The 12581-nt window shown below is 37.6% G+C and overlaps 1 protein-coding gene across 1 annotated transcript in view; it reads right to left on the reverse strand.

Annotated features, from left to right (window-relative positions):
* Positions 1–447: 447 nt before the first annotated feature.
* Positions 448–12581, reverse strand: part of LOC106911292 (uncharacterized) — a 42912-nt gene continuing 30778 nt past the window's right edge. Inside the window, exons 16-19 of the mRNA XM_088002578.1 lie at positions 8526–9142; positions 8313–8430; positions 1809–1878; positions 448–1369 (exon numbers count right to left, since the gene is read on the reverse strand). Coding sequence (XP_087858704.1) covers positions 1044–1369; positions 1809–1878; positions 8313–8430; positions 8526–9142 — 1131 coding nt within the window. The 3' untranslated portion in view covers positions 448–1043. The remainder of the gene's footprint in view (positions 1370–1808; positions 1879–8312; positions 8431–8525; positions 9143–12581) is intronic.

The following is a 12581-nucleotide window of genomic DNA, read 5'->3' on the forward strand; positions in this document are numbered from 1 at the left end:
AAAGAAATATACACCCAATTTCAAAGCACTAAATATTTTTTAAAAAGTAATTTCTTTTAAGTATTTGTTTTTATAGCTGAAGGTAATTTGGTTACTAGAATAAAATGGCACTAAGTGTATTTTATTCAAATACATACATACATAATACTTCCCCTTTAAAAACTGGACACATTTGGTTTTTCATTACTTTCAGATTCAATGTTTTATGAATACACCTAACTGTTCTATGCAACTAGGGAAACCTGGAGAATTAGTGCTGCATCAAAAACATTTTTCCTCCCACTGTAAGATGGATATAAGAGGTTGCACAACCTTCAATGTATCTTCGGCTTTTAAGAGAAGTTTTACATTTCATGGAGTAAAATTACATTTATTTTCACATTTTTATTCCACTCTATTCTCATTCAGATATTTAATAAGACTACACTCAGCCATTCCTGGCGTCAATACCATTGACCATTAATCGAGAATGGATTTTATTTCAAGTCAGTTAATAAAAGCAACATGGGTCATGTATTTGTGTTTTTGTAGGTGTAAATAACTATAAATTCAGAATGCATTTTAATTTTTACAACAAATTTTGAACATTGTGATTTTCTCTAAATATGGGCATGAGCATGAAAAACAATATACATTTATCCTTAGGATTTCTCTCAGCTCAAACAATCTCTAACCCATTTGATGTTAGGAACTTCTCACCATATTTTAAACCTCTGAAAACCTTTTTCATGTTGATCCACGTGGAAAAACAATGAGGTAGACATTGGACATGCCAGAAAATTGAGAGCAACTATAATTTGTACAATGAACACGGCCTTTATATGGTGCAGCTTAACCAAACATAACAGAACACTACAAGGACAGAAACTTTAAAGATAGGATCGCATTTGATATGCAATCTAATAATGTTCTTATGCAAGTCCTCTGTAGTGTTTAGCAAGTTGTATTGTTTTGACTGTAGGTTTCATGAAAAGCCTCCCTAAGACATTTTCTTGAGATTAGGATTGAAGTAATAGGAAGGTCTCCTGTGTTCCAGGTGAGCCTCAGAACTCCAGGAGCAACGATAGCGGCTCCAGAGATCTGATGCTGATCTCTTGTTTCTGCCCATAGACTCCATGCTCCACCTTCATGCCCTCCTTTGTGCACTTGGCTGATTCTGACATGAGCTGCCTGCAGGCTCCAACTAGGCTTGAGAAAAGCTGAGCCCCCAGCCAAGGCTCACATCTGTCTTTGTACTGCATTCTTCTATTGGCCAGTGGCTCACCAACCAGGGAGTCTTGGGGAACCAGTAAAATACTCCCAGGAAGGTCGAGAACTGACACAGTGTGTCTGTCTTTTCGAAAAACTTTAGTGGACATGAACTTGTTGGCTGTTGAGAAAAATATGGAAACGATAGGAGTGAGTACATTTAAACAGCAAGTTAAAGTAAATTGAGACATTTTTAGTGGTACATTGATAAGTTGGTATATTAATTAATTCTGTTATAAACTTGATGTTTTTAACATTTAACCAATTGAAATGTACTTTTATATCAATAAGAAGAAATAAATGGACTCACTTAATGAGGGAAAAAGTCTGGATGAAACCTGGACTTGTTTAAGGCAACTGTCAACATTTCTAAGTTTCATTGGTTACACTTGAGGCAAGAAGACTGTCAGTGACAATCCAAAATTATATATAATATTCTTTATATAGCTCTATAAATAATGTTAATTTAAATAAAATCTATAGACATTTATTTAAGTCAAAAAGTAACAACTGATGTATCTCATTCCTATGAAAAAAGGTGAATTTGAAAGATATCTCACCCATCTCAAGTGTGACCTCCTCTGTAGCTCCTTGAAAGAAGCACACGTATACAACCAACCCCTGTTCAATCTAAAGAGAGACACAATGATCATTTCTGATAAAAAAAATACTGCATCTTATAAAACTGAAACAAGAAGAAAAACAAGTTTGTTTATGCATTTGGTAAACACTTATCCAAACAAACTTACTAATTGGGATGTAACAGTATAGGCAATATTTAAGCTAACAGGAAAACTACAGGTCAGGTTCTGTCAGAAGTGAGGCGTAGAGGGAAGCACAGGGTAGGAGATGCTCTCCGAAGAACTGGGTCTTCAATAGTTTCTTTGAGTTCTACAACACTGTGAAACAAAACATGAAGTGTCTGGATTGTGTTGAGCTTAGCTCTACACTGCTACTCAACAGGAGTGACTAAGTTTGTAACATAAGCTTCTGTGAGGCACAAGCTAAATTCTCTGCAGGCAGCTATGACCAGCAGGGTGATGTGTGCCACTGGTCTCCAGGCAGTCAAGGTGGGAGACCATTAAATATTAATAAACATTATAAATGTTATATAGATAATATTTCTAAATTTATATAAATGATGGATCTATGAATACGTAGACCCATCATTGAATGCTGGGTCCTACAATATGTTGCCGCCAACAGTTTAGGGAATGATTTGAATGTGGCAGCAGAGTGATTGAAGCACCATAATGCATGAGCTGCATAGACTTGTTTCAACCATTTTAAAGTACAAACTGGATCCATTAGCATCATCTTTCAATGCAATGAAGTAAGAACGAGAGAAAATAATAGAGCAGAATTTCTTGACTTTGGGACCAGAAACTAGCTTCTACACAACCAAGTAAATAAGGTGGCCTGAAGTAACTGTTATTTTCTTAGCATAGCTAACTTTTTTCCATATTGTGTAGTTTTTCTAATGAGAGAGAGCTAATGAGAAGCACTGTTAGAAGGGAAATGCATTAAAGACCAGAGGATTTTGGTAGGACAGGTCAGACCATGGACCTATATAAAGAATAGACGCCTCATGGACCGCTCTTGCCTGTTGTCGCTGAGTGATGTTGGGCCGCCATCTTGGAGCGGTCCACCACTCCACTCAGCGTTATATGTATATGTATATATACAATGAAGTATCAGCACATTTATAACACACTATTGTCCTGGAGATACTACTACTACTACTAATAATAATAATAATAGGAAGAAGAAGAACAGGAAGAAGAAGAAGAAGAAGAAGAAGAATGCATTTTATTTGACAGCGCCTTTCAAAACACGAAAGGACAAGTTTTTCAACAGAGGCAGTATACATTTTTAAGTCAGTTTCTTGAAAATTATTAAAAGAGGAGATTTTTTCACTCCATTTCATCTTGTGGACATAATATTTTGCTAGGATTACAATAAGATTAACTATATATTCTTCATCTGAAGAAAAAGTTGAGTTGTTAAAGATGAGTAAAATATGTAAATTTGATAAAACAATATTTTTTCAAATTTTTATCCAGATCAGAACAGAGCTATTTACTAACATCTAGTGATGCGAAAAGATATGAGACCTTGATATTCCTTCTGCTTTGCTTAATAGTACTTTACCATAAATAGTTAAATCCCTAGCTAACCAACTGTTACATTTCTTTTTAACAGATTCACAAACAGGAGTAAAGGAGTAAAATTACCCATGTTACTGTGGTCAGTGGAGATTTTAATTCCTAAGTAAGTTACGGTGTTTTGTTACAGGGATATTACACATTTCAGTAACAGCGGTTGCATGTAAGGGAATGATTTCACATTTTTTAGATTGAGTTTTAACCCTGAAGTGCTAGAGAATTTAGCTATAACAGACAGAGCTACAGGAATTTCATTAGAATTTTTTAAAAACACTGTTGTATTGTCAGGAAGTTGTGAAATTTTAAGTACTTAATCAAATATTTTAATTCCCTCAAATGAGCTCTGTCTAATTAAATAGTTTAAAATTTGGCCAACAAGCAGAAAAATGTAAGGGGAGGCCGGACATTCCTGACGAACCCCTTTATTGATATTAAATCGGCTAGATGTGTCTTAAAGGCTTTAATGAAAAAGTTACCAAAGTTAAAAAAGGACAATGTGTCAAAAATGAAGTTGTGACTAACTGTATCAAAGGCCTTTTGATAATCTAAAAACAGAATAATTGGGTCACCAGGGATAAGATCTTTATAATCAACTAAGTCTAACACTAATCGAATAAATGTTGCCTCCAGGCATGAAGCCGTTTTGAGATTCATGTATAATATCATTTAACCATTTTTCAGTCTTTTAGCTAAAATGGAGGCCAACATTTTATAGTCATTACTTAACAGAGTGATGCCGTGCCAATTATGTATTATTAAAGGGTCTCTATTTAGTTTAGGGATCAAAGTGATAGAAGTTTTTCATTGTGAATGGATTCATTATAAAGTGCGAGAAGAAATTCTGAAGTTTCAGCCGAGAATTTCTGGTAAAATTCTGACGTCAAACCATCATTGCCTTGTTAGATTTCAGGTTACTGATGCTCCATTTTATCTCCTCAATACAGAGTATTTCATCACAATCCTCTTTTAAAGATTCATTAGCTTTGTACACTTCTACTAAAGAGTTTAATATATCTGTGCTATTTATACAGTTATCATTTTTATAGAGATCTCTAAAAAATTTGATATATATTTTGAAATTACTGAATAATCTTCTATTACAGAATTATCTATATTTAATTTGGATACTGATTTCCTTTCAAAATTTCTTTTTTCCATGTTAAAAAAGTATTTGATATTTTTTTCACCCTCCTCAATCCATTTTAATCTGGACCAAATAAAAGCGCCACATGCTTTTTCTTTATATATCTCATTTAACTCTTCTTGATGTTAACACAACTGTGTTACAACTTCGTCATCTAGTAGTAATGCCTGAGATAGATCTGATTAATTGCTCTAGCTTTTCTTTTTTATGCAGTTTATTCTTTTGCTAAATTGGATTGCATACCTGATAATTCCCAATATTTTCCAAATTGGTTATTATAGTGATTGTCCAGGACTGTTTGATTAGTTTTTGAATGAATGATGTAAATTCTATGTTATTTAATAATGAGTTGTTAAGTTTCCAGTGGTTATACACTCTCCTTAATAGAAAGATTTAATTTTAAACAAATGGTTTTGTGATCAGTTAAAACTGCAGGGCAAATTTTAACCTCCGTTACTTGACTCTCCATGTCCTCTGAAATAAGCCATAAGTCAATTCTAGATTGAGTTGAAAAGCTTTTGTTATTCCAGGTGTATTGTAAGTCAGTAGGATGATGATGTCTCCAAATGTCTAATAAATTTAACCGGTTAGAGAAGTTCATAAGATGGTTCTATCCGTTTCTAAATCTAGAGGGATGCCGATCCAGTTTATTGGAAAAGACCTTATTAAAATCTCCCCCTAAAATAACCTTTGCTGATGGAAACTTAGTACCAAGAAAAAACATGGTGTCCTCCAGCTCTTTTAAGAAAATAACATTTAAAGAATCAGAATTCTAACCATAAATATTGCCCAGCAAAAAGATGTAAGAGTGAAATTCAACCACTAAGAAAATCCAATGACCCTTATTGTCAGATGTAACATCTAAAACTTTACCTTTGAAGTTATCTTTTATCTGTACCCTGCCTCTCGCCTGGAACATTAGCTGGAGAGAGGCAGCAGCACCTCTCAGGTTCTGCAGCCCAGGACAACTGTACTATGTTCCACAATTCCTCTGTATTTCTTGGTTTTGCCTCATGAACAGCATTTTTTTTAATCTCAGTCCACAAGTTTTCTATGGGATTAAGGTCCGGGGATTGTGCTGGCCACGCCATTACTTGAATTCTGTTTGTCTGATGACTTTGCTTGATTGCTGGTGTGTTTGGGGTCATTGTCTTGTTGAAACATCCATTTCAAGGACATTTCCTCTTCAGCATACAGCAATATGACTTCTTCCAGTATTCTGGTGAAGTCAAACTGGTCCATGAATCTCTAGTATGTGATAAATGGGACCAACACCATAGTATGAGAAACTTCCCCATATCATGATGCTTCAACCACCATGCTTTATCGTCTTCAGTGTGTACTGTGGCTTGAATTCAGAGTTTGCAGGATGTCTGACAAACTGTCTGTGGCCCTTAGAACCAAAAAGAACAATTTTACTTTCATCAGTCCACAAAATATTACGCCAATTCTTTTTAGGCCAGTCAATATATTCTTTGGAAAACTGTAGCTGCTTCAGCACAACATTTTTTAACAATGACTTTGCGGGGGCTTCTTGCTGGTAGCTTGTTATTCTCCGATTCATTGGAATAGTTGTTTTTCTTTTTCTTCCTCAACTTTCTGGTTTTGGCCGCCATTTTAAAGCATTTGATACCATTTTAGCTGAATCATTTTCTACACTTCTTTATAGGTTTTTCCCTCTTTTGTTAAGTTTTTGATCAAAGAACGCTCTTCTCCTGAACAGACACACGTTACTCTGTTTTTCAAGAACAAATGCACAACCAGCAGCATCAGTTACCGTATTTTCCGCACTATAAGGCGCACCGGATTATAAGGCGCACCTTCACTGAATGGCCTATTTTAGGACTTTTTTCATACATTAGGCGCACTGCATTATAAGGCGCATAGAATAGACGCTTCATACTCTATTATTACACATCCACATTAATAAAGAAATGGTCCCCGAGTACTTTATATAGTAGGCTGGCCCAGCCGTTGTTTCACTCACGGTGTTGGTGTTGCGATATTATGCCCAACTGCTTTCTGGGTAACACAGACCAACCGACACGCTGCCGCTGCAGTCTCTGTCTCTCTTCCCCTGCCCCTCCCCCCCTTTAAATGTATTATCAAACTTTATTAACAAACCAGTGTTCTGACAACTATCCCAGCATGCACCGCGCACTACTTCTTCTACGGGGGAAAAAGAAGTTGGCGGCTGCTTACCGTAGTGGACCAACTACGTAAGCAGCCTACTGCATGTCTGTGTAAACATGACGTCTTTCATTTCGATCTGAGTTAATTAGCGTAGCATTTCTGCCGGATTTTCACAACATATCAGCCACGACAATGGACAGGGGAACCAACAAGTTCATGTCATCTTTTTTGGACGACATCAAGGTGTTTGAGCCACTGGATGCCTCCAACATTGTGCGCGTCACAGCTAAAAGCTACCGACAGATGAGGAAAACAGCAGATCCTCACACCCTCAGCATAAATATAGCTGTGGACAAGATCACTGATGCCTATTGTTCTTGCAAAGCTGGGTAAGTCGGCATTCATGGTTTTGATGGTCCACAATGTACATTAGCATATGTTTACTACTGTAGCTTGTGTTTGTGAGACGGTCACGCACGTGGTAGCTGCACTGTGACCTAAAATGGGCATTAGCCAATGAAACGCGGCCCCTGTGGTAAGGTCCGTTGCTGGACCTGTTGTGGCTCAATATTGGTCCATATATAAGGCGCACCGGATTATAAGGCGCACTGTCGGCTTTTGAGGAAATTGAAGGTTTTTAGGTGCGTCTTATAGTGCGGAAAATACGGTACTTTCATCCTTAAATAAGGGTCACCTATTTAACACCTGTTTTTTTTTCACAAAACCAATGACCTCACTAATTGAACTCAGCACTTCTGTTTTTTGGAACACACTCCTTTCAGTAAATGATTCAGTTTCACAGAATGAGCAGAATGCATATCATGCCTGTTGGGTCTGTAGGTTTTCTATATGTTTACTAAACCTTCTAAAGACTTAATGTAATGTAAAAGTTGAAATTCAAACAAAAACAGTGATTTATCTGGCTAGTGATGTGGGACTGCTATTATTTATAACACAACTGTGCTATAAATAATATAAATATATTATTTATAACACAGTCCATAAATAACTGTTATAAATAATATAACTGTAATAAATAAATGATTATTTAAATATTTATAATTAAATTATGATAAATAATTATTTAATTATTTATAATTAAATAATTATAAAAATATTTATAATACCGAATAATATATATTTTTTAATATATATTTGTATATGCACACACACACACACACACACACACATATATATATTTTCATGTTTTCCGGCCAAGGAGTTCTCATGTGAAGTGTTTGGGTATTAAGGCAGTTTATGTAATAAAATAAAACTAATTTAGTCTGTTGCATTTTTTTCACACATCGTTTATGCTCTCCATAGCAAAATTTATATTATACAAATATTTTTTTTCCTGAAAAAAAGAAGAGTAAGAGCAATATGTAGCTAATGTTAGACAATGACATGTTTATCAGGTTATTGACTTTTCCTTTTAATTTTTAGATATTTTATTGTAATTAAGTTTTTGTCTTCTTGTACTGAAAAGGGAAACATGCATAAAACTATGGAGTTGTGTATGTATAAAGGTGTGTGTGTGTTCATCAATGCCAATATAAAAACAGTGTATCAAATGTCAACATATGGTAAGCATATCTGAAGCCATTACAAAATCTCTCACTCACCTGGACCCAATCAGCATCAGCACCATCTACCGCTGGTCTGACCTTAACCCTCGCCTGGCTGCACTGCTGGATAATGGTCCGGGCCTGAAGTCTTTTCAATTTCTGACACACAGGTGGACTGTTGATAGACACACATGCAAAGGAAAGCTGTGTAAAGATGACTTAACATTAAAAAAGTGCAAAATACAGCAAAAGAATAGTTTTGTATGTTACCCTTCAACCTTGGAAGGTAGTTGAGCTTCATGTACCACTGCAGAGTTGGCGATGGTGAAAACAGGCCAGGGTTTGGAGCTTGGGGCCACGACTGGCTCTAGACCAGAGCTGGAACTCCCTTGAAGGAAACTGTCTCCCTGCGTACCTCTCTTCCTCTTTACAGACCGCTGGTCTAGCTGCTGGCTCTGGGAATCTCTGGGTTTTTTGGTCTTTTGTCCATGATTGTTATTTTGAGTTTGAGTTTGTTCAGAAGGAGGATGTGGCTCTACGAGGGATGGGCCAGCTGTACTCTGCTCTTTGATGAAATGATGCACATTAATAATGTTTTCAGAGCTAATTGTTCCTTTGGGATCATCAGGTTGAGCTGGCTGCTTTGACAGACTCTGGCTACTGGATTGAACATCACAGCTCCTGAATGTTTCAGACTGTACAGTGGTCATTTTGTTCGGCCACATCCTGGCAACAAGGGTCGAGTTGGGAATCCTGGGTTGGAGAATGATAGATGCTTTGTTCTGAAGTTGACAAGGGGTTTTCAGATGGATAAGAATGGGAATTCTTGGCTGTGGATTGGTGGAGAGCATACTGGAGCTCACAGGGAATGGCGGTGTCTCCACAGCCTGGATTAGGAGGCAAAACAAAAGTATCACCTCCATGATCATACATTAAGTTTGCTCTAATGACAGGTTTTAAAACCTAATAAAATCAGATGTTCCTTACGAGTTAGGTCAAGAACATGGAAAAGATTACCAGCTCAAACTACTGTATGTATTAGAACCTGTTAAACCTGATTATAGACAGGATATCCAGCAAGAGAATGTTGTTAGCGCAACTCATTACAGTTTGAAACTTGCAATGACAAGCTTTCACAATGCCATACCATATGCACCAAGAAATAGTGTTTAACAAAGACTCTGACACTGAACCATTTATGAGAATGAAAGTCACTGACAAACACTTTAATTTGTTTAACTCTGGCTCCTCAAAAAAAAAGATTTTATGTAAAATTGACCTTTTGTGAACCCTATATAATTTTATAATGTTATTCCTTTGTAAAAAAAACAAACAAAAAAAAAACAGAGTGTTGATTTCATTCTTTCATGCATGTTTGACAAACCCTTCAATCTCCTGTGGCAACCATTTGGGGAGCCTAAACACTTGTTCTCACAAAGCTTCACTTATTTCCACAAAGCTCTTCCTTAAAGCTGCAGTTTCCAAACTACTGAGGTTCTGTGTCACAGAGCACCTCCCCTTCCCCACTCAGTTCCACCAGCTGTTTGCTAACTGGGGCAGCCTGCGAGTGCTGAGCTCATTATACACCTGGTGTATGTTACTGGAAGACTTTGAGGGAAGAAAACAAGAATACATTTACACTGTTATAAAAGCTGCACACAGACTGCTTTTCATTGTGTCAAAGTGTCATTTTGTCAGTGTTGTCCCATGAAAATATATACTTAAATATCTGCAGAAATATGAAGGGTGCACTCACTTTTGTGATATGTATATATGTATAAAACTAGCCAGTGCAGAGAATGCAAATGTGCTCAAGTTTTTGACACTACAATAGACCTCACACACAGCTCACCATGGCCCTTAAATATGATGCCAAAGAAGCCCCTATTTTTCGTGGGGAAGTAACTGACAAATGCTCTTTTCTTGAATGGGTCAAGCTGATGTCAATGTATTTGAAAAAGAAGAATGTTAGCATTACAGATCAGCCTGGTGAGATTATGGACAAGTTAATGCAGTGGTTCTTAACCTTTTTTGAGGCACCGAACCCTTCTCATTCCCCCCCGCAGACACACAAAATACTTTACGGTATTCTGATTTAGTAATGTAATTATATTAGCTGCGTTACCACCCCCACGCCACTAGAGGCAGTAGCAACCCCGAAAAGATGCGACTAAGGAGCAGATTTAGACTATGGGCCCTTTCCACCTCAGCTTCCGCGTTCGGGGTAAAGCGGCTCGATTGTTTCCGATCCAATACAAATATCATTTACATTAGGTGCTTTCAGGGCTTGGCCAAGGTTTGTACATCGATCTGAAGCCCCAACAAGTCAGCTGGAGAAAGGTTTTAAGATGTTCGCCTCGTTATACATTCACTGACACGAAGGTGAGTTTTACTTAGACTTTGTGGCTAACATTAACGTTAGCTTATGCTAGTAGGCAATATTCTCGGACATTATTCTTGTAAAATGTGCTATTTAAGTATCTAAACATTCTAACGGACAATGTTTTTATCTTATTTTCAAGTATATTATGTGTGTTTATTGTCGTTACTGTCACAGACTAACGGGGAGGTTCCGGTTCGGGCTTTTTACTTCCGAAGCCTGACGGAGCTCAACAAGCCTCATAGCTTAACAGTAGCGCAGCTCTGGTGTCAGAGATCTGGTTCAGCTGTTCAGGTTCAAAGTTGCTGCTTTTAGAAAAATATGACCGTGTTGCTTCATGTCTCTGTGTTATTTCGTTTTATTACCTTTGCATGTTTCTTGTTCAGAGCTCAGATAGGACGGTGTTTACAGCAGTATGTTCAGGCGGATCAGTTGCTCGGCTGTCTGGCTCTGGTCTGCTCTCTCGTTCCCATAAACTCTTTCAGGCTGAATATAGAAGTGATTCCATGGAAATAACTCAGGGAGGCTCCTTTATTTACCATCCGTGTCCCCGGTAGTTTTAGGCTGATCCGGAGTGAAGTGAAGGCTGCAAACTTTGCTGTGCGGCGTTAGCTGGTAGCGACAGATATTTACAAGCCATCTTCTTAATTCAGGATCGCTTGGAAATTAACGAAAACTTAAAAGCCCATTATATTAGGAAGACAACAATGTTAATAGTATTGTTTTTTTGCATCTGAAATACGACTTAGTCTTTTCTACCAGTCATGGTAACTCAAAGCGGAAAAAAGTGAGCCGCATTGGCTCCTGGAGATGTGACGTCAACGCCTTAGGTGCAAAGAGTCCATTGAATTTGGTAAAAACTGAGCTTTGCTGACGTAAAGTCAGAAGGCATCAGTCTGTGCATGTTATCTGCAGGATAATTTCATTCCCACTGAACAAGAAAAAGCGGAGTTGGGTCAGCAGATTAATTCGTAACCAGGGCCGTTCAGAGATCTTTGGAGGAGCAGGAGCTCAAAGTTAACAAGGGGCACACTGAACAAGATCTTAAAACACCGTACAACAACATAGCAACAACCTATATTAATCACTGCCATCATGTGGGGACAATGCAAAGCAAATGTAGTCTATTTTCCCCAACAGGTATAGTGTTACTGTTTCTGCTGCTGACAGAGCTGAAGGGTCAAAGGTTATGAAGTTATGAAATAAGCAAATTTGCTGCCATTTTACTAATTAAGTCATAATAAAACCTATTTAACCTCTACAACAACTTGGCTGCAGACTGCATTATAGATCTAAAAAGCTCAAAGGGGTTAACTCTATAATTTTTTTATGTTAGCACCTCTGAGATCTAGAATTGTAAGACTGGGATATCAAGGCAAAGAAAACTCAGTAGCTGCTGATAGGGGCCATTCATGGGCCCCTAGAAATGGTTGAATTGTAAACGGAGACCATAGATCTAAAGCTGTAGCATTCATTTATAGAGAATGACAATGTTATTAAATTCTGTTTAATGCATTTAGCTGAGAAAATGCATTAAATAATGTTCTGTCTAAGGTCCCATATTACCTTGGGCCGGCCCTGCATGAACCGCTGCTGCGATGTGCATCTCTGGAATCTGCCTGGAATCCCCCAGAACCCCCTATGTCAGTCTTTGGGGACATTTTGATTCATTTAATTGTGGCATGTTTGGCTTTATGCTGCGGTTCTAATCTTTGCTACAGTATTTTTCGCTGATGTTTATTTTGTGAACTCTAATTGCTATGGGCTGAATCTTCCTTTAACACTTGAGGTTCTGCAATAACTTCTATTTACAGCTGCTCACCTGCAGCCCAGATCCCGTCAGCAGCAGCTTTAACCGCCTGGTAATGTTAAGGAGAAGCAGAGCAAACAGAGAGCAGGTGGTACTGGGACTTTGAGGTGCGTCGCGACTTGCGGTGACAGTCGCA

The sequence above is a fragment of the Poecilia mexicana genome, unplaced genomic scaffold, assembly GCF_051168715.1.
Source record: "Poecilia mexicana isolate PSO_F unplaced genomic scaffold, ASM5116871v1 scaffold_22, whole genome shotgun sequence".
NCBI classification, from domain to species: Eukaryota; Metazoa; Chordata; class Actinopteri; order Cyprinodontiformes; family Poeciliidae; genus Poecilia; species Poecilia mexicana.